The sequence below is a fragment of the Apodemus sylvaticus genome, chromosome 1, assembly GCF_947179515.1.
Source record: "Apodemus sylvaticus chromosome 1, mApoSyl1.1, whole genome shotgun sequence".
Taxonomy (NCBI): Eukaryota; Metazoa; Chordata; class Mammalia; order Rodentia; family Muridae; genus Apodemus; species Apodemus sylvaticus.
The window spans coordinates 183,329,345-183,350,172 of record NC_067472.1 but is presented as its reverse complement, the minus strand read 5'-3'; the positions used below and the strand labels follow the sequence as shown (position 1 = coordinate 183,350,172).

General features: G+C 53.5%; 1 protein-coding gene across 1 annotated transcript in view; it reads right to left on the bottom strand.

The window, feature by feature from the left end:
• The window catches only part of Sipa1l3 (signal induced proliferation associated 1 like 3), a 197,181-nt gene that overhangs the window by 22,320 nt on the left and 154,033 nt on the right, over window positions 1-20,828 (bottom strand). Inside the window, 4 exon segments of the mRNA XM_052199676.1 lie at window positions 6,093-6,520; window positions 8,412-8,530; window positions 11,752-11,879; window positions 20,004-20,141. Coding sequence (XP_052055636.1) covers window positions 6,093-6,520; window positions 8,412-8,530; window positions 11,752-11,879; window positions 20,004-20,141 — 813 coding nt within the window.

Below are 20,828 nucleotides of genomic sequence, written 5' to 3'. Positions count from 1 at the left end.
GTCTTTTCTAGCGGTCACACGATGCTATTCCTCAAATACCCAGGAATGTTTCTACCCCAGGGCCTTTGAACTGCCCCTTTGCCCACATACCTTGGGCATTCCCTCAACCCCTTGAGTTCTAGGAAAATAGCCTGGGTTTTTCCCCTCTTGCTGACAGATCTATCATGTGTGGTTCCAGTCTTCTGACAGGGCAGGGCAGGCCCCAGGAGACCCCCGGATTACCTTTTAGGGCTGTGCCCGAGACGGATCCCCAGACAGATCCGGAGACTGCTAGCGCAGCCCGGGAAGCCAAGCCACGTGCTTCCTGCCTGCTGGGAACGCCCAGCTGCGTCAGCTCCACGTGGAACAGAGTCTCAGATTCCCCCTAGCTGACTGACAAATTGCTCTGGAAACCAAAAAAACTTTGGCATGTGTACTGCTTAGGGGCCAGGTAGTTACGCGCCTGGGCTTGCTGGGCCATCAGGTGCCCATGACAGGCGCCAGCACCTGGCAGGGGGCTTGGCCGTTGGGCTCCCATGACGAACGTCTGGGGTGGGGGTGGGGTGGGCTAATATCTGTGAAGTTGCAGAAGTCATGGACCTGCACAGGCAGATCCAGGCTCTGTGGACTTTGAAGAAAAGAGCCGGGGCCAGGGAAGTGGGTGGGGCCTTTTCTGGGTGTGGCCAGACTCATCTCTTCCTGGCAGCTTTCAAATTCTGCTCTCTACCCTGCTTTCCCTTAAACAGCCCGTTTCTTTCACAGAAGACTAGCGTACCCCACCTTCCCTCTAAAATTAAAGACCGATCTCATCGTCTAGCCCAGGCTGGCCTCCAGCTCACAATCTGGGTAGTGCGATCACAAGCCTGCCCCCAGAGTGATATTTTTAAAAAATATTCTGTCAGATTAGGGGCTCGGCCCCCTTCTCTGGCTCTCACACCCTCCAGGGTCAAGTGCTAGCAGCTAACCCCAGCCCGAGGCCGCCAGGGCGGGCGGGCTGCCGGCTGCGCTACTTGGCTCCTGTCAGGCTTCCCTTGGGGGTCGACCGCCGTCTCCTGGCCCCTCACATCCCCAGAGTACGCCAGAGAGGTGCGGTGGCCTTTGCTGTCTGGCTACCAGGGCTCTTGTTCTGCCTGACAAATCAAGACACTGCCTGCCTATCTCCCTCCTGAGCCTTGACTGCCATCTGTGTCTCACTTGGTTGTTGTCTGTCTGTCCATCTGTTTCCTCTCTGCAGCAGAATGTCAGCCCCGCGAAGGAGGACTGGACTCTGTTCCCTGGAGCACGGAGGTATCTAGAACAGCGCTGCTGAGGAGAGCAGAGATGGACTGGGCTGGTTTGAGATTCCCCCCACCCCCCTCCAGAGCCCGAGTGGCCAGTGCTCCTCACAGCAACCAGCAAGAGCTCACCCCCTGCGCATGTGCTCCAGGCCTGGCCATCTCCCTGGCTTCCTGGGACTCCGCCTCCTTGTCTTACCCCAAACACTGTCAAAGCCCAGATCTGGGGCTAGGGAGACGCTCAGCAGATAAAGGCACTGTAAAGCCCAGTGGCCTGAGCTTGACTGCTGTGAGCCAGGTAATGGTATAAGGCACGACAGGCTGCATCCAGCCACCCTCTGACGTGTTCACGGGTGGCACACCATGGATACAGGAACACAGAAGCAGCACGCGTCTGCCTGTCTCCTCCTGCTGAGACCGCTCCTGGCTCTCTTTGCCCTTAGGATCCTCGGTAACTGAGCGCCTGGAGGGCCTCACTGGCCCCTTGGGCTGTGCTCTGCGACCTGCAAGCTCAACCCTGTCCCAGCTCCTAGCCCTTTGTACTTACGGCTCCTCCTCCTGAGAAACCTCTCTACAACCCCACCTTTCTCTTGTGTTCTTCAAATTTGAGACAAGTCTCACTATGTAGCCTAGGCTGGCCCGGAAGTGACGATCCTTCTGCGTCAGCCTCTGGAGTGCTGGGACCAGCAGCACCTGTGCCACCAGGCCTGGATTTGTTTTGTTTTTAGCTCAATGCCCACAGCCAGGTCTGTGGGGCTCGGCCTGGGCAAGGCCCCGGCTTTGATTCCTAGCAACAGTCCATAGCACACACACACACACAATACAACGCGAGCACCCACATACTGACAGCGCAGTCTGAAGACATGAGCCAGCCTCCTCTGAGGACGCCACTACTGCAGCTCATCCACGCTTCGCGACCACCTGCTTGTTGTCTTCCCGGGGCCAGTCGACGCTGGGCCTGGCACACACGTACTTGTTCATGGAAAAATGGCAAGTGCAGGGCAGGTGGAGGCAAGGCACTGGGGACTCTCGTGACAGCAGGCCTGTCCAGATCAGAGCCCCACCGGGGTCGGGGTAGCTGGGTTCAAGTACCATGCTGTCTGTTACTCTCAAGGACACAACAGCAGGTGCGAAGGCTTCAGCGCTGTCTGCTATCACGGGCAGTGTAGTCAGCAGACGGCAGAGGTGCCTGGGTCTGAGATGAGGGCTGGGGGATACGTACGTCTCCGTGGAAAGGGAAGGGTGGGTGGGAGGGAAGAGTGCAGTGGGACGGCACCGACAGCTTGCTGTGCCGCCTGGAACACCACCTTCACTCGCACATGATGTGGTGTGTGTGTGTGTGTGTGTGTGCATTGTATGGTGTGTGTGGTAAAGTGTGTGTGGTTGTGTTGTGTGTATGGTGTGTGTAGTATGTGTATGTGATATGTATGTGTGTGTGTGGTGTGTATGTATGTGGTATGTGTGCACTGTGTGGTGTGTATGTGTGTGTGGTAATGTGTGTGTGGCTGTGTTGTGTGTGTGGTGGGTGTAGTATGTGTATGTGGTATGTATGTGTGTGTGTGTGGTGTGTATGTGTGTGGTATGTGTGCATTGTGTGGTATGTGTGGTGTGTATGTGTGTGGTATGTGTGCGTTGTGTGGTATGTGTGGTGTGTATGTGGTATGTGTGTATGTGGTGTGTATGCGTGTGATATGTGTGGTATGTATGTGTGTGGTATATATGTGTGTGTGGTGAGTGTGTGGTTATATTGTGTGTATGCATATAGTGTGTGGGTGCTGTGTGTATAGTGTGTGTGTGGTATATGGCGTATGTGTGTGGTGCATGGTGTATGTGTGTGTGGTGTAGCGTGTGTATGTGAGAGAGAGAGAGACATGCCCTGGCCACAGATGCTGCTGTCTCAGCCTCCCCTGTGCTGGAATGACGGGTAGGGTGTGTATCACTACAACTGGCTGATTGTGTCTCTTAAAATCATCTCATTTCTAACACTGTGGTGGCAACTAGGTGTACTTCTAGCACCTCAGAGGCAGAGGCAGGAGGATTACCATAAGATATAGGCCAGCCAGGGCTACAGAGTAAGGTCCAGTCTCAAAAACAGAGCGCCCCCCTCCCCCCCCCTCCACCAACACAACCACTGCCCCACGACACACACAAAGGAGAAAGCAAGAAGCCCGTTCATCTCCTTGTCCATAGGGTCCAGGGCAACGTCTGTGGGATCGGGGGTGGGCTGGAAGCACTGCTGCCTCCTAAGGAAACGTATATCCATTTAAGAGACAACATCTCCTCCTCTCAGCACCCAGATCACCTCAGGCACCCCATTTTGGGAAACGCTGTTCCACACTAAAACCCCGTTGCCTAGGAGAAAACTTCAGGAAGCAGCTTTAATGAGTAGATAAGAAAGGCTTGCAATTAGCATCAATTGTCTATATGCAAATTAGAGCTAGCAACCACCAGGGCCACTTGTGTGGTGGGGCTCCCCCACTCCCTCCACTTCTGGGTTTGGCAAATATTTCTCGAAGATATGGGGTAATTTGTCCCCACCCCCTGCCTCACCCACCATCCATGCCTGGCATCACTACTGCCTTTACATCACGGATTTCAAAACCCTACAAAAATGTTCTTTTCGGTGCTCGGGGTTGAACCCAGGACGGCCAGACAGCGGGGCTCCAGCTCCAAGCCACCGTTAAGTGCTTGTTGCTGTGTTTGTTCTGATACAGGGTCTCACTGCGTGGACCAGGCTGGCTTTGAACTTGTGACCATCCTGCCTCAGTCTCTCAATTAGCTGAGAAGACAGGCCTGTGCTACCAGGTCCAGCTCCCACCAATGTCCCAAGGACAGGGACCACAAGAGGCTGGAGATGCCCCGCTGTGCTCTCTCCCTCTGCAGCCTGGCACCGCTCAGTGGGGACAGTTCTACTTTGTTCTGAGTGGTGACTGGACTGTCTGTCACCTGTGGGGGTGGGCCAGTGTTACCTGGGGCAGCACAGATCTCTAAGACACATATGCTGAATGAATGAATGAATGAATGAATGAACGAACGAACAAAGCAGTCAGTGAGGTCAGAAGTTGAGAACTACTTGTCTAGGAAGGTAGCCTAAGATAGCACCCTCCCGCTGGCTTTTCCTCTGTCTCCATGGCAACTCTCCTGGGCTCCCGGTGTCAAGAGCTACTCAGAGGAGGGAAGCTGAGGACTCAGGCACTCCCAACCTGCTTGCTGGGTTTTCTTTTCTTTCTCTCCCAGCTCTCCTATTTCTTCTTGTGGTTCTGGGATTTGAACTCGGGGCCTCACAAATATTAGGCAAACACTGTGCTACTGTCCTATACCCGCAGCCCAACCGTGATGGTTTTCAAATCTGTTAGAGACCCTTGGGGGAAATCATGAAACCCTTCCAGCACGGAGGAAGCTATGTTCCACAGTTTATAATTGGAGCAGATCAAGGGGTGCAGCTAAGCGTCACGGCTTAGAGCCCAGCTATTCCTATGTAGAAACAGCTCTCTCCCACGTGAGCTTCTCAGAGCGCCGTCCCAAGACTACACCATCTAGAGCTCAGAGCCGGAGAGATGGCTCAGCGGTTAAGGTCACTGGATGCTCTTCTGGAGGGCCCAGGCTCAATTTCGAGAACCCACAGTGTGGCTCACAATCATCTGTAACTCTAGTTCCAAGGGATCTGATGCCCTCTTCTGGTGTCCTTAGATGCTGGACACATGTGTGGTGCACAGACATACATAACACATTAAAAAAGAGAAACAAAAGAAAAAGGAAAAGGAAAAGGAAAAGAAAGAAGGCAGACACGGTGGCCCACACCTTTAATCTTGCCATTCTTAAGGCAGAGGCAGGTGGATCACTGGGAGTTCAAAGGCGACTTGGGGAGTTCCAGGCCAGTTAGAACTACATAGTGAGGCCCTGTCTCAAAATAAATGAATATGTTTTTTTTTTAAAAAAAGAAAAGAAACAAAGGCATGGGGCTATAGGCAGCTATGGAGCCCACAGGCTCACAGGCAAAGATGCCAGGAAGCTTTTATCCTGGGAAGGCCCTGAGTTTTTCTGGAGGTCCTGGGTTCAGGCCATTTGGGCAGGGAGGCTGTGGCCTCTAGGAGGCTGTGGCCTCTAGGAGTGTGTGAGTGGGGCACCTGGATGGGACCAGGCTGGCCTGTCTACGGAACACTCCGCCTCCCTTTCTGGGGCGACTGTCCATTGCTTTTCCAGGAGCACTGAGTGTGTGGTTCAGACTCAGAGCTGAGGTGCTTCTCTCTCAGAGAGAGGCCCTGAGACGACCACGCCCATCCACAGCTAAGAGCATATTCTTACACCCCACCCAACCCGCTGAGGCGGAACTCGGGGTTGGGGTGGGTTCACATGACACCACCAAATGTGGGCGGCTCTGGGGATGCATTTGCTTTGTCCACACAGAGGGGTGTGGCAGAGAAGCTGTAACCCCCCCCCCCCCCTTTGCTCTCTGACCCTATCTGGAGACCAGAGAGCCACCAGCATGGTAAGAGCAGCAGTCCGCGAAGGCACGGGGCCACGCGGCGGCGTGCTCTACCCCTCTGCACGCCGGGTCGGAAGACTGGCATGGCCCTACTTTTTCGACCTGCATGAATACACTTGTGAAAGATAAGACCTGAAACTCTTCACAGAGCTAAAACCATCCGCCACAGATAGCAGGGAGAGGAGAAGCCAGAGGCCAGAGAGAAGCTGAGAGATGAGGACGACAGTTAGGGCTGCTCTCTGGTCTGGAGGCTGCCGGGTGGGTATGCGGCATGTGCCAACCTGACTCTGTGAGCCCAGTTATCAGCAAGTGCCTTTGGGGGAGGATCTCGCATTAGGGTCGCGGGTTCTCACCTGGGTTGCCTTGGTGGGTCTCGGCTGCCCCCCACCAGGCCTGGAGGGGTGCAGGAGCCTGAGGAGTACAGCTTCGGCCGGTAGCCCTTGTTCTGGCCGGCCACCACAGGCGCCGGGGACACTTCCCGCCGTCTGTCCGCAGGGTGGGGTCTTCCGGCCGACTCTCGGCCCCCGCCACAAAGACCTATACTTCCGGGAGGCTTGTGCGGCTTGGTGGGCCTCGGCGCTTTGGCTAGGGACATGCAGCTGGGGCTGGAGGTGTAGAGTGTGGTATCGATGCCGCTGTCACTAGAGCCTCCCTTGGAGAACGGGTCCTGCTCTGGCTCCAGCGGGTCCAGGGGGTCGAACCATCTGTCATCACTGTGGCTGCTGGAGGCATTGCTGGAGAGGGTGTTGCTGCTGGAATGGCTGGAGTACTGAGGTTCGCCCTGGAAGGCAAGGCAGGCGTGTCAGCCCGTCTACACTGTGCCCTGGAGCCAGACAGATCCACATTCTGGCTCCTCCCTAGCCTCAGTCTATACATCTGTAAAATGGGCGTGTAAGTAGAAGTCGTGACTCGTTTGGTGCGTGGACTGACATATCTCAAACTGAATGTTTTTCAAATGGAGGTCTGGTCTGGGCCCCCTTCTAACACCAGCCTTCTCTTTCCTTCCTTGAATCTTTTCAGTGCCAGCTCTGCAAACCTGCTGCCCGTATCTTGCAGACACACGCAGGAACTGTCCCGTTGGCATCCTCCTCTGTTCTCTGTCACCGCCCCCTGCCTGCCCCTCGCCCACGGGGCCGCTGCTGCTCCTTCCTCTCCAGCTCCCTATCCAGATTTGTTCCCAGTCTGTGGTGAGAGGACAGTTGTGGGCATCTGTATGGAATCACGTCCCCCTCACTTGCTTGAAACTCTGCTGCGGCACAGTCAGGGCACAGGTCAGAGTCCTTACCACGGGTCGTGGGCCTCAGTGTCTGGCTCACGCTATGGTGTCTAATGTCGCCTGTTTCTCTAGACCACTGCTCCGGCCACACGTGTCTCCTGTGCTCTCCGGATGTGGCAGGAGCGGGCCTCCAGGCCTTCGCACGGGTTGCTCCCTGTCTGTGACACTTTTCTCTCAGCTCTTTCTATGGTTCTGTCCTGACATCATCCAAAGTCACTTCTGCCCTGGCTAGTTTTACCTCAACTTGACACAGGCTGGAGTCATTAGTATGGAGGGAACCTCAATTCAGAAAAATGCCTCTGTGAGACCAGGCTGGGGGGCAAGCCTGTACGACATCTTCTTAATTAGTGACTGATGGGGAGGGCCCAGCCCTGTAGATGGGCCCATCCCGGGGCTGGTGGTCCTGGGTTCTCTAAGAAAGCAGGCTGAGCAAGCCCCGAGGAGCAAGCCAGTAAGCAGCACCCCTCCATGGCCTGCGCATCGCTCCTGCCTGCAGGGCCCTGCCCTGCTTGAGTCCTGCCCTGACTTCCTGTGATGACGAGCAGTGCTGTGAAGTGTAAGCTCATGTGAGCCCTTCCTCCCTGAGCTGCTTTGGTCCTGGTCTTGCTTCAGCACAGCAGAAGTGACGCTGGCGAAGACACTCCTCCCAGGGCTGAGGCGAGCGTCACCTAAGGCCGCACTAGGCTTGCTTATAACGAGTCATTATGCTTCTGCCCACTTAGGGATGTCAGCTTCCTGAGGACAGGGCTCCTCTGTCCGCTTCATCTGTATGTGCTCAGCCTGAGAAACGAGGCTGCCGAGACCAAGCCAGACATACAGGACTCCATTTCCCAGCCTTCTTTGCAGGGATGGAGCCCTAGCCATGGCGATGTATGTGGAAGTGACTCATGCCACCTCTGGCCTGGGCTGAAAATCTCCCCCTTGACCCCACTCCCTTCTACCCTACCACTGGCTGCATCAAGGTAGGTCCTAGTGAGGGACCCAGGAGGGGGCTTGGAGGCCTTGAGGGACAGCAAGTGACAGCAGGGAACCTGAGTCCCTGACCCACCCTGTGCCACACTGCATCCTTCTGAGGAGAGACTGGCCTTCTATGGCTGAAGGTCTCTGAAATGCAGGGGCTGCAAGCACTTGCCTACCAGAAACTCTGTGGTGCAGGGAGGAAGGAAAGGCTTTGTCAAAGGTTATTGGGCTGAGGGTTGGAGCTAGGGATCGAGGCTATGGCTGAGGATGAGGCTGCAGGGTGAGGTCGCTCCGGAGGCCACACCCAGGGAAAGCTGCCCAGCCTTCTATAGCCATGTGCTCAGGAAAGCCACCAGCCAGCACCCAGCCATCGCAGGCTGGCCTCCCTCCCTGGACAAGGTGGGGCAGGGTGGGGCGGGGCCTGGCAGCGACTCACTTTGGAATGCCTGTTGGGAGAATCTTTGCCAGCTGTGTCCTGCCTGGAGGGATGCTTGCTGCCAATGCTTCCAGTCATGGCGGAGAGCCTGGCCTGGGCTGGCACGTGCCACAGAGGCTCTGCAGGAAAAGAGGAGACACACGGGTGGTTAGGGTGACGCGGGCCAGGGCCTGGTAATCTGCTCCACACTATGGCTGCATGGACCTGCTCGGGCTAACCTGCCTGCTCTTCAGGCTCTATCGAAGCATGTCTGTACCAGCACTCAGTAACAGGGTGTCTGATGGGCACGCGCTAGGTGCCAGGAAGCAGTCTTTGAGTTTCCTGTAGTTAACTTGGAAAGCAGATGTCCTTCCATCACTGTCCCCAGAGGAGGCTGAGCTCGCCTGCCACGTACTGGACAGCTGCGGCCGTGTACATCACTTCCTGCTTGAAGAGACCTGACTCTCACCTGATGGACCGGAAGGTCTTAAAATGCTATTTAACATATTTATGTCATCTCTGCATGTGCGAGTGTGGGTGCCTGAGTGCCACGGCGTATGTGTAGAATCAAGGGCAGCTTCTCGGAGCTGGTTCTCTCCTTCCGCCATACTGATGTGGATGTCTCTTGCTTCTTTGTCCCTGAGACAGGGTTTCTCTGTGTAGCCCTGGCTGTCCTGGAACTTACTCTGTAGACCAGGCTGGCCTCGAACTCAGAGATCTGCCAGTCTCTGCCTCCCAAGTGCTGGGATTAAAGGCGTGCGCCACCACCGCCTGGCGTACAACCACATTTGAATTACAGATGTGCACCACCACATCTGGGCTTTTGCATGGGTTCTACAGATTTAATACAGCTATCAGGTTTGTGTGGCAACTGTTCTTATTCGGAGTCAACTCCCTAGCCTTGTATTTATTTATTAAAATTTTTATTACATCACTTGTTTGTGTGTGTGTGTGTATGTATGTCCACGTCCCTAGGGACTGAATCAAGGTCCTCAGGCTTGGTGACAAGTGGCATCTTTATTTCTGAGATAATGTCTCACTATAGCGTCCAGGCTGGCCCGGGACACATTTTGACTCTTCTATTTCAGTCTTTCCTATGCTGAGACTCTAGACATGCGCCACCACGCCCGGCTGCATGGGTCAGTTTGCTGGACAGGACCAGCACTACTGAAGTAGATATTAGAACCACTGTGAGTACAAGGGTACCATCAACGCTCAGAGGGATTATGTAGCTGGCTCGAGGTTATGCAGACAGAAACTGCCAAGCAGGAAGTGGGGTTCAGAGTCTCTGACACCATGTCCCCCACCATTCTGGGCCTGTCAGCAACAACCAACAGTGGCCACAGGGCCTGGACAGTGTCCTCAGGATGGGCAGCCCCTGGGCCTGGTAGGCGTGGCTCAGACCTCCAACCTTCCTTGAAGGGGAGATACTTAGGATTTTGCCAAGGGTTTGGATCACTTTAGAGGACCCGTGTCTGACCCGGAACTTACTGCCAGGCCTGTGGGATCACAGGCTTAGAACCAGCAGATGAAGCCCTTGAAGGCAGCCTAGGTACCTCAGACTCGTGTTCCTGCTAAGGAAGATGGGCCTGGGTCTAGGAGGGAGACACATTGCTAACTGAGTGCTCTGTGGTACCGGAAGCAAGTGGCTGTGGTCACACCCTGTGGATGATGGGGTGACCCAACACTCACCAGCAGCAGCCGCCGCCTCGGGCAGGTGACAACCCTTCCTGCCTCGCCCGCCTCATTCTTGTACCAGGCAGTCATAGCTGTGATTCAGCAGAAGGGACAGTGGGACACCTCACACAATGCCAGGCTTGGGGTGATTATAGAAAACTGGGCCGCTGATGCCATGACTCTCTGCAGGGAGGCCGGCAAGGACCTGTGTGCGCTGCTGCATTGGCTCCTTGCTAGCCCAGTACTCTTCTAGAACTTTCCCTTTTCTGGGTCTTCCACGTGTTCTAAACTTCTTGATGATTTCTCAGCACAGATCTTCCTGGCTTATGTGTGTATGCACACGTTGTATGTCAGGGAAGGTGTTAAGTCACCTTAAACTAAGGTCCCAGGGAAGGAAGAGGAGGCTGAGACTCTAGGGGACAGAAGGGAGAACATCGGGGTCTGATGTGCCCCCCTGGGGCCTCTGCTGAATGCTGGAAAAGTCTCCCCATTTTACACTTTGCTGTGTTAAAGAGCCAGGCGACATATTCCTCTCCTTTTCTGGATGGAACGGGAAAGTAAAAAGATACCCATCTGTCCTGGAAACAGATCGCAGGTCCGTGAGCAGCGCCGGGCAGGAGCAGCCCACTGAGGAGGGGCCATAAGCCCTCGCAGCAGCCCAGAGAGACAGGGACAGCAAAGACAAGCTAACAGCCTGCCTGGGCCGAGCCACTGTATGCCTCAGGACACCCACGCACTACACCGAGTCCTCCCTTCTGCTGATCCCGGGCACGAAGCTGAGGACACCCTTCCCGGGAGGCTGCCTGGGAGCCCGACACCTCCCAGAGGCAAGTCTGCCTCTCCGCCTCTCCTTTTTAACATTTCAACAGCCATCTGCCTTTGGAACCTGCCTGACTGTTGCCCATCAGAGGTCCTTAGGCTTCAAGGGGGTTACGAGGTTGCTACAAGAGATTTAAGTATTCATTCAAGTGGTACAGAATTCATAATTGTGTGTGTGTGAGATGTTCAATCCCATCAGTCAGAAAAATGGAAATTAAACTGGATGGTGTGATCATACATGCCTGTAATCCCAGCACTTATGAGGTACGGACAAGGAGGATTAGAAATACTAGGCTATCTTTAGCTACATAGTGTGAGGCCAGCCTGGCCTACATAACATAACATGCATCTTTCTAAATAAATGAATGAATACATAAGTTCAATAGGATTAAATTAAAACAAAGATACAAAGAAAACGACGCTGTGACGGCACTACACATCCACCCTAGAGGCGCGAACAGAAAGACTGTTAAGGATACACTGCCACAGAGTTGGGGTATAGTCTGGAGCAGTTTCTTATAAAGTCAAAGACACAATCCAGCTGTTTTACACCTAGGAATACATGCTCATAGAGACAGAGGAAGATGCTACCAAGCAGCCTCAAACTGGTCCCCTCAGCATCTCTCAAGTACCAGATGATGGAATATCAAATACAGAAATCCCACACTACATTCAGTCATGTGGCTGCCTGGCACTACTATGACATTAAGTCACAGAATCTAGAAGCACATGAGCAAAGGCGACCTGGCGTGATTTTATTACAGTCTACACGGTCCACATGCAGCCGAGAAGGGAGGTCACCTGTGACATCTCAGGGAGAACTCCTTGGGACGCGGCAGGGGGCTTGGGGCCTGGACCGGCTTACCTGGTTTTGGGCGTTCCATGGTGCTCTCCTGGCTGGTCAGGCCACCTGACGAGGAGTCACCGCTGGACATCCCATCGTGGATGAAGTGAGGGTCAAATGACAGTAGAGGGTGTGGGGCAGCTGCGTACCTGTAGGGAAGAGAGGAGACAAAGGTGAAGGCCCCAGAGGGTCAGCGCCACATGAGCCCATGACCTGCTTGCCAGTGGCTTTTTAACATCCAGGAGGCTCTGCTGTGCACGGGGGCAAGGAGCCGCTGGTGAGGCCATCTGCTATTAACTGAAGCTCGGCACGGAGGCTCGCCCGCCCGCCAGCCCGCCCGCCCGCCCGCCCGGGATGTCTGCCAGGGAGGTGGTGGCAACAGGGAGCGCAGGGCAGAGCAGAGCAGGCTCCTCAAGGAGGGAGGGTGCACAGCCATTTGGGCGACTGCCCTGCTTGCTCAGGGTTCTGCCTCTTGGCTGCAGAAGGGGGTTACCTAGCCTTCTGGGGTGCTCCGCCCTGGCCGCACTGCAGGCTCCCTTCTCTCTGAGGTAGATAGGCAAATCAGGCAGCATTTGGTGGGTACAGCAGGCCCAGGCTGGAGAGTACGGGTTTCATACCTCACTGTGGTCTCTTGCCTAGTCAGTTATAATTAGTTCCTAGGCCAGGGCCTCAGTTTCCCTAGCTGTTAGGAAGTGACACACAGGGCGCTGAGATGTTTGGCCTCTGCGGTTGGAGGAAGATGCCACAGCAGGCAAGAACAACACAGATCTGGGCTCAAACCCCGGCCTTCAGTTGGGGAAGAGCTTCGACTGAATTATCATTGTTTTTATTTTTGTTGTTGTTGTTTCTAGGTTAACAATTCATTCTTTTTTTTTTTTTTTCCTATTTTAATTTTTTTGGTTTTTTTGAGACAGTGTTTCTCTGTGTAGCCCTGGCTGTCCTGGAACTCACTCTGTAGACCAGGCTGGCCTCGAACTCAGAAATCCACCTGCCTCTGCCTCCCAAGTGCTGGGATAAAAGGCATGTTCCACCATTGCCTGGCCAACAATTCGTTCTTTTAAAACTATTTTTGCCACATTTATGTATGTGTGTGCACACGTGCCTGTACCACATATGCAGAGGTCAGAGGACACCTGCAGGAATCTGTTCTCTCCTTCTAACATGGGTTCTAGGGACTGAATTCAGGTTGTCCAGCATTGGCAGCAGGTGCCTTACCCACCTAGAGGTCTCGCTGCCTCCGCATCTCGTGTAGCCCACACTGGCTGGGAACTGGTTATGTAGCAAAAGATTACCTTGAACACCCACTCCTCCTGCCTCCCACCTTCCCTGACACTAAGATTACAGTGAGTACCATGAGACATACTGGGCTGAGTTGTGGTCTTTGTGTTTGACAATCATGGTCAAGGTTGGGGAGTGGAGAGACAGCAGAGATGCCCCCAGACAGCATCGCATACCACAGGCAAGGGCCGGAATTCAAGGGAGGTCGTGGTGGAGGGCCAGAGGTTCTCTCACTGGGGGGTGGGGGGCTCCTCCATATACCTCTTGTTTGGGCTTGAATCTGGAAACCCCCCCCCCCCCACTTCCAGAGTCCATGTTTTAAAAGCCTGATCCTCAGCTGGTGTTTCTATTCTAGAAGGTTACAGGCGCTCAGAGAAGTGAGGTCTGTCCTGAAGAAGGTGCCCCAGCTTGCACTGTCCTTGGCTTCTTAGCCTGTTGTGATAGGAGTGGTTATCTTCCACACACACACACACACTCCCACAGTCACGCAAGGCCAAGCAGCTAGAGCTCAACTGCCCTTGGAACCAGAGATCGAGTCTCCTAAGTTGGCTCTGCCAGACACTTGGGTGACGGTGACACAAAAGCAAGTCCCCTCTGTCAGAACACGGTCCAAGAATGGAGCTGTGTGTGGGGAAACCTGAACACTTGTGAGAAAACTCCAAGAAACTAAGACAGGAGTCTTATGACTTCATGTCTTCAAAAACACAGAACTGTTCTTTGAATGTGCTCTCAAGCCTTTGTGGGTGTAACAGATAGGGTGAGTTTACTGCAGATTGTTCATTACAACTGGCTATTGTCATTTGTATACATGCCTCTATGGAAAAACATGTTTTTGCCATATGATATCTCTTATCCTGTGACTGTACACTTTACCACGTAATTCTTCTTAACCTTCACAGTCCAAAATGTCTGGTGCTCTGAATAAAGTTGACGATGGCAAGAAACTTTAGTTCACCTCACTCACCAGCGCCATTCTCCTAGGCCCCACCGCCTCTAGAGTGGCGAACACTCCACATCTCTCCATGGCCATCTATCTCTGGTCAAGGCCATAGTATGGCCTTTCCGGTCTATCTGGGGTTGGGTCAGGGATAGGTATATGTTACAATTATGGCTGAATGCTGCCTTTAAAATTATAAAATATTTGTGACTTTCTACTCCCACCATATCATGGACCAGGTTTCCTGGGCCCTGTGATTGGCTTGATGCAGGTTGGGGGGTGGGGACAGGGTTTCATGTAGCTCAGGTTAGCATGGAATCTGGGCTCCATCAGGCTAGGCAAGTGTTCTGTCAGCTGAGCTCCAGCTCCAGCCCTCTTTGTTTTCTTCTAGGCTTTGGTGCTAGGATTGAACTGCGATTCTTACTTTTGGGGACACGCTCTGCCAATGAACTATACACCCTCAGACCCCAAGTACATCTTTGTTAATGTAAGTTTCAGATTTTCCAGCATAATCTGACTAAGTGGGAGGGCCAGACCCCTGTGGCTTCTGGTAAACGTGTCCATCTCCTTGCTCCTAAGAAAGGCAAGAAAAGATGGCCTCTATGGGTAGTAGCATTTGCTGCCATGTTTGATGACCTGAGTCCACTCTCTGGGATCTACATGGCAGGAGGAGAGAGTCAAATCCTGCAAGCTGCCCTCTGATCTCCACATATGTGCCATGAAGCATGCACACATGCACGCACAGATGCACATGCGCAGGCACACTTTTTAAAAAGACAGTGTGGTGGTTTGATTGAGATGTCCCACGTAGTCTTGGACATCTGAATACTTGGTCTCCGCTGGTGTTGCTGTTTCAGTAGGCTTAGGAAGTGTGGCCTTGTTGGGGAAGTGTGTCACCAGAGATGGGCTTGAGAGTGTAAAGGCTAGAGCTGTGCTGGGTTTGCTCGTTCTCTCTGTGCTTGTTCAAGATGAGCGCCTTAATCTTCTGTTCTAGCTACCGTGTCTGCCACTTGCTGTGTCTGCTGCACCGCCATGGCCTCTAGCCCTCTGGAATCATAAGTCAAACAGTCCTTCTTCTATAAGTTGCCTTGGCAATGTTGCCATGTCACAGTTACGGAAAAGCACTAATAGAGACGACCTCTCATGCCCTCTGGGTCTGGCATGGCCTGGTGTTGGATAGGACACCATAAAAACAGCTCCTGCCTTCTTGTCATCAGCCTAAAGCTGAGGCCACAGCTGAGGGGACTGCAGATGTGATGAGAGCGATGCTGGAGCACTTGAGGGGTGCTCCCTGAGCCTAGTCTTCCTGTGTTGCCTCTGCTAGACAGAACACATTTCTATGGCTTTTGAGTTTATTTTTGGTGTCCCTGGCCAAGTGACCTGATGACACGGTCTTGGATGCTGGGGTGGTTTGAATATGCTTGGCCCATAGGGAGTGGCCTTGCTGAAGGAGGCGTGTCACTGTGGGCTGGGTTTTGAGACCCTCCTCCTAGCCATGTGCAAATCAAGTCTTTTCCTGATTCCTTTGGGTAAAGATGTAGAATTTTCAGGTCCTCCAGCTCCATGTGTGCCCAGACACAGCCATGCTTCCTACCACGATAATGGACTGACCCTCAGAACCAGTAAGCCAGCCCCGATTAAATGTTGTCCTTTAGTCATGGTGTCTTTTTACAGCAATGGAAACCCAAACCGAGACAGTGCTGAGGGAGTGCTGAGGCTCTGTGGCCAATGATGATACCCCTTGCCTCTGAGGAGAGGACAGCAGGAAGGAGAGGTGGGCTGAGACCCTCGACACGCTAGAGCCACTGCCAGCTTGAAGACACACTGAGCTGGGCCTGTGAAGATCTGCTCTGGCTGCTAAGTTCAAGCTCCTGACAGACACTGGATTTTCTGAAAACTCAATTTCATGTTCCTGTCAAGAAAAGACAGACTATCTCCTTCCTATGACCTCCCTGGCCTTAGAGTTCTCCCAAAGGAAGAGCAAGACACAGCACCAGAGGATCCATGCTTTGTGCTTTTGTTTGTTTGTTTTTGAGACAGGGTTTCTCTGAGTAGCCCTGGCTGTTTTGGAACTCACTCTGTAGACCAGGCTAGCCTCCAAGTCAGAGATCCGCCTGCCTCTGCCTCCACAGTGCCGGGATTAAAGGCGTCCGCCACCACAGTCCAGCTTAAGAGTCCATTCTTAACTTCTGTTTGTCAGAGGGCTCAGTTTGCGGTGGTTTAAGGGGCTTTACCAAAGCAGCCTTGACTCCAACCAACCTTAAACTCCCTGGTTGCCCTCACAGCTGGCCAGCTGCTCTACCCATGGCGGGACACAGAAGCATCGAGACATTGATTCAGTTCCCCACAAGGTCAGTGTCAAGCCCCCGCCCCCGCCCCCGCCGGTCTGAGTGTGACTGTGGGCAGTGTCTCTAGGGGCCCACCCACATGGCGATGATCTGGAAGAACTCAAGATTCTTAGAGCAGGAGATGATGTGGGCCACCCCCGGCTAGTCTGAGGACTGACTCCTGTCCAGACTGCTTGCTGGCATAGACATGTTAGCCAAGGCTAACATAGAAGTCAGCCAAGCCAACTTCGCTCAGCCCTAGTTTTATTTCTGCAAAACGGGGATAATCAATTTATGTCATGAAGCTGCTGGGAGGACGCCTATATCTGGCATAAGACGGATGGCACAGACCAGAGAACTTGGAGAAAAGATGCATCAGAGGTGCCTGGTCCGGCCGTGTTTGCTTTAATTAGCAAGCCCAACGGAGAAAGGCGGGGTTTCCGATAGCTTGCTGGAGTAATCCGACATTTTCAACAGCGGCGGAGACCCGACCTAGACCTCTCACCTAAACAAATTCAGAACAATCAAGGACACTGAGTATAGTGGCATCCACACAGGCTGTGTGTGTGTGTGTGTGTGTGTGTGTGTGAAAGAGAGAGAGAGAGAGAGAGAGAGGGAGGGAGGGAGGGAGAGAGAGAGAGGGAGAGAGAGAGAGAAGGAGGGAGAGAGAGGCTGAGGCAAGAGGATCTCAATGTAAAGCTTTGCCTGGGATACAGAGAGGCAACTTAAAATATTGTATCAAAATAAAATAAAAAGTGAAAAAAAAGGTTAGAGATGCAGCTCATCAGTGGAGACCCCTGCCTAGAATCCCCCAGTGAGGGGCTGGGGGCGTGGCTCAGTGGTAGAGCCCCTGCCTAGAGTCTCCAGTGACGGACTGGGGGCGTGGCTCAGTGGTAGAGCCCCTGCCTAGAATCCCCCAGTGAGGGGCTGGGGTGTGACACGCTTGGTGGTAGAGCACTTGTGTAGCATTAGAGAGGTCTTGGCTCAGTTTCCACTATGAAGGGGAGATGGGCAAGAAAATCAAGGACTTAAAGGCCACTCATACAAAGGGCTCTCGAACACTGCAGAGCACTGAGTGAAGTAGAAACGGGGCAGAAGACAGACACTTCGCTGGAGAGGATATGTAGCTGGCAGATCCGCACAGGAGACGCTCAGCACGGACGGCCCTCAGAGCGATGCAAATTACGGCGACAATGAGACAGCACTGTGCTCCCATCAAAACAGTGAAAATGAAACCCCCAGTGGCAATGCCACCCAGCAGTGAGGCTGTGGAGAGACTGCAGTGCGCATGCCGCGGGCGGGAATGGGAAACGGACTTACCACATGGCAGGCGACTGTACTGGGCACCGGTCCCAGGCAAATGGAAACTTATTGCTATGCAGAACTGTGTATGCTAGGACATGCATGTTACATGTTCACAGCCTGAATATTTATAATGGCCCAAACCCAGAAACTCCCCAAGTATTTTTATTTGGGTAAATGGTTAACCAACTTTATCAATCAGCTACACCTTCTCACAAAAACCAAAGCCCAAACCAACCCAAACCAAAACAACAACAAAAACCCTTTTATTTTATGAGTGAGTGTTTGCCTGCATGTATATATTTATACCATACATGCGCCTGGTGCCTGTGGAGGCAGAGGAGGGATCTGATCCCCTGGAAGTGGAGCTATAGACACTTGCGAGCTGCCCCGTGGGTGCCGGGAACTGAGCCTGGGTCCTCTGCAAGAGCAGCCAGTGCCTTAACGGCTCCCTTACGTTTTATTTTTGAGATGTGGTCTCACTAAGTTGTCCAGGCTGGCCTTGGCCTTATTCTGTATCCCAGGTTAGCTGTGTGTGACCTTTTGACCCTCCTGCCTTTGCTTCTGAGGTTTTCTTTTTCTGCCTTGCAGTGGAGCGGGGCTGGGATCGCAGGCCAGTTACACCAGGCCCAGCACTGCCACACTTGGTACCAGCCAGTTCTCCCATTTGCAGTCTTGGTCCTTACTGAGGACAGCTGTCATCCCAGCAAGCTACACATTCTGGAACTTTCTTTGCCTCTCTTTCATCCATACTCCTTCCTCTCTGTTACAAACTCCCACCAGTGTCTCCTGGTTCGGATGCCCTCCTCCTCGCACGGTCCTCCCGAGAGGGGCTGTGTCCCCCTCTCTGTTAATGTGCTTCTCAGCCACATGGCTTGTGGGATCTTTCTCTAGCACAGACATGGGGGACTAACAGGAGCCCTGGCAACTGAGTGGGACAGATGTTCCTCTCGGTACTTTACACACCACAGGCTCTTGGGACGGTGTGCTGAGGAGGCCCGCACAGTGGCCTCTGGAAGGTCAAGCAGAGGCTTCCTCTCCCCCTTGACTTTCTAAGAGGCTTAGCATCCAACAGGGGCAGAGGAGGGCTCTCAGGGCACTGTCTACCAGCGAGGACAGAAGCTCAGGGTTAGGTCCAGGAGTGTGCACAGGGATCATCCTACTTTGGGGAGAACCTCAGGTTTGTTGGTCTAGAAGCAAGTGGTTTTGCTTCCAACCAAGTTTTGCTCCTTCCTGTCACCACTTATAGACCAAGCATTTGCCTTCTGTCAGCCCCAGCACCCTGTGGTGGAGACATGGAACGGACCGGCAAGCTGCCAACCTTGGGGCAGACTCACGCCCTCCTCACGTGTGCATGTGGATATGTGCCATGCCCGAGGGGCTGCCTTCTCTCTACCATAGGTGGCAGGTCCCTGCGGCTGGCCTCTGTCTGTCCTTCTGTGTCCTGGGCTAAGAGAATGGCGGTTGCTTGTGGCCAGTCATGTGAGGACCACAGAGGGAGTGAGGGGCAGAGCTGGTCGCTCCCAACTGGGACAGGCTTCCAGGAGGAGCACAGCTCAGGTCAGGAGGCTGGCCTCTCCTGAGGGGTTTCCAGGGAGGAAAAGGCTGGGGCACATGAACAGACTCCCTAGAAACCTGAAAGGAGGTGGCTGGTGGGCTGGCGTGCGGTGTTCCTGGGACCTTGGTCCGGGAGAGCGAGGGGCAGATCTGAGGGGCCAGCCATGCCAGAGGAGGCATGGGTCACAGCGCCTGGGAGGCTGAGCAGACTGAGCACAGGGGAGGGAAAGGGGCAGGAGGGATTCAGGCTGAAGCTCACAGCTCTGCCTGGGGGACAGGGACAGGGTGGGACTGCGACTGACACGGGGACTCAGGAGGACCTGGGATACCTAATCCCGGAGTCGCAGTCATGGGGCTTTGAGTGGCATCTGTCCAGTCTGGGTCTGTTGCAAAGGTGCTGTGAGCTGTAGAGACCCAGGGAAGATGGCTCACGCTGCCAGGCTGGAGCTGGCTCTAAGGGGAGGGCTGGAACTGGAGAGACCATGTGACCTGGATAATACCGATAGCCTGGTTTTGATGTGTGGGAACTAGAGACAGACGAATGGGATGCTGGGAGAGGATGGCTTTGCTCAGACAGCAAAAAAAACAAAACAAAACAAAACAAAAAACAAACAAACAGAAACAAGATCTAGCCAACGACAAGTTCTGCCAGATCAGCTTAGCTCTGTCTTTTGTTGTTCTGTTGCTTTGTTCTAAATTTTAAGGAGACATTGCCAGTATCCTGGTGGTCATTTTCTGACCTTATTGGGGGTAGGGAGCCCATAAACCCCACGACATGGCAGATGAGATAGTGAGGTGCCTTTTCGAGGAATAAAAACCTGCAGTGGCAATCGCCAGATGACATCATTTCAAAAGCAAGGGGTAACTCTGACCTTTCAGGAGAAGGCTTGTATCTTGCGTAGGTGGCAGAGCCCGGGGTGGAGAAGCTCCCGGAAGGCTGTCTGTAGGGAGGGACTCTGTCGGCCCCTGCTGGTGATGCTGCAAACGGTGTTTCTGGGAAACTGACAGGCCTGGAAAGACAGGAGAGGGGACAGAGGCAGGGTAAGGAGGCATCCTGGAGGAGGAGGAGGAGGAGGAGGAGGAGGAGGAGGAGGAGGAGGAGGAGGAGGAGGAGGAGGAGAATTGCCCCTCAGGTTCTGGCGGCTCTCTACCCTGTGGATCTACATGAAAGGAAGAGGGAAGACAGGAGAGTCCTGTCCTCTTCCTCTGTGCTCCATACCTGGCTTTGCAGGCAGGACAGGGGCCCTGGGGACAATTCTCTGCTCTTTCCTGGGAATAAAGCTGTTCCTCTGCCCCTTCATTTAAGGAAAATTTAAATATATGTATATTTTTTAATTAAAAAAATGTTAGCTATACTTTTGTGTATGACTATTGTGCCTGCGTGTATATATGTACACACATGGGTGCCCGATGCCTGCGGAGGGCGTCGGATCCCTTGGAACCGGAGTTATAATGGCTGTGAGCTGCCATGTGGGTGCTGGGAACTGAGCCCAGAGTCTTGGCAAGAACAAGTGCTTTTAAGCACGGAGTCATCTTTCCAGCTCCCTTACTTATTTCTTTTTGAGTCTGAGTCTCATTATGTAGCTCTAGCTGGCCGGGAACCCACTACCTAGACAAAGCTGGCATCGAACTCACTGAGATCTGCAGCTTGGCTTTCGTTACTCTGTGGGTTCCTCTTTCTTTCCTCCTTTTCCATC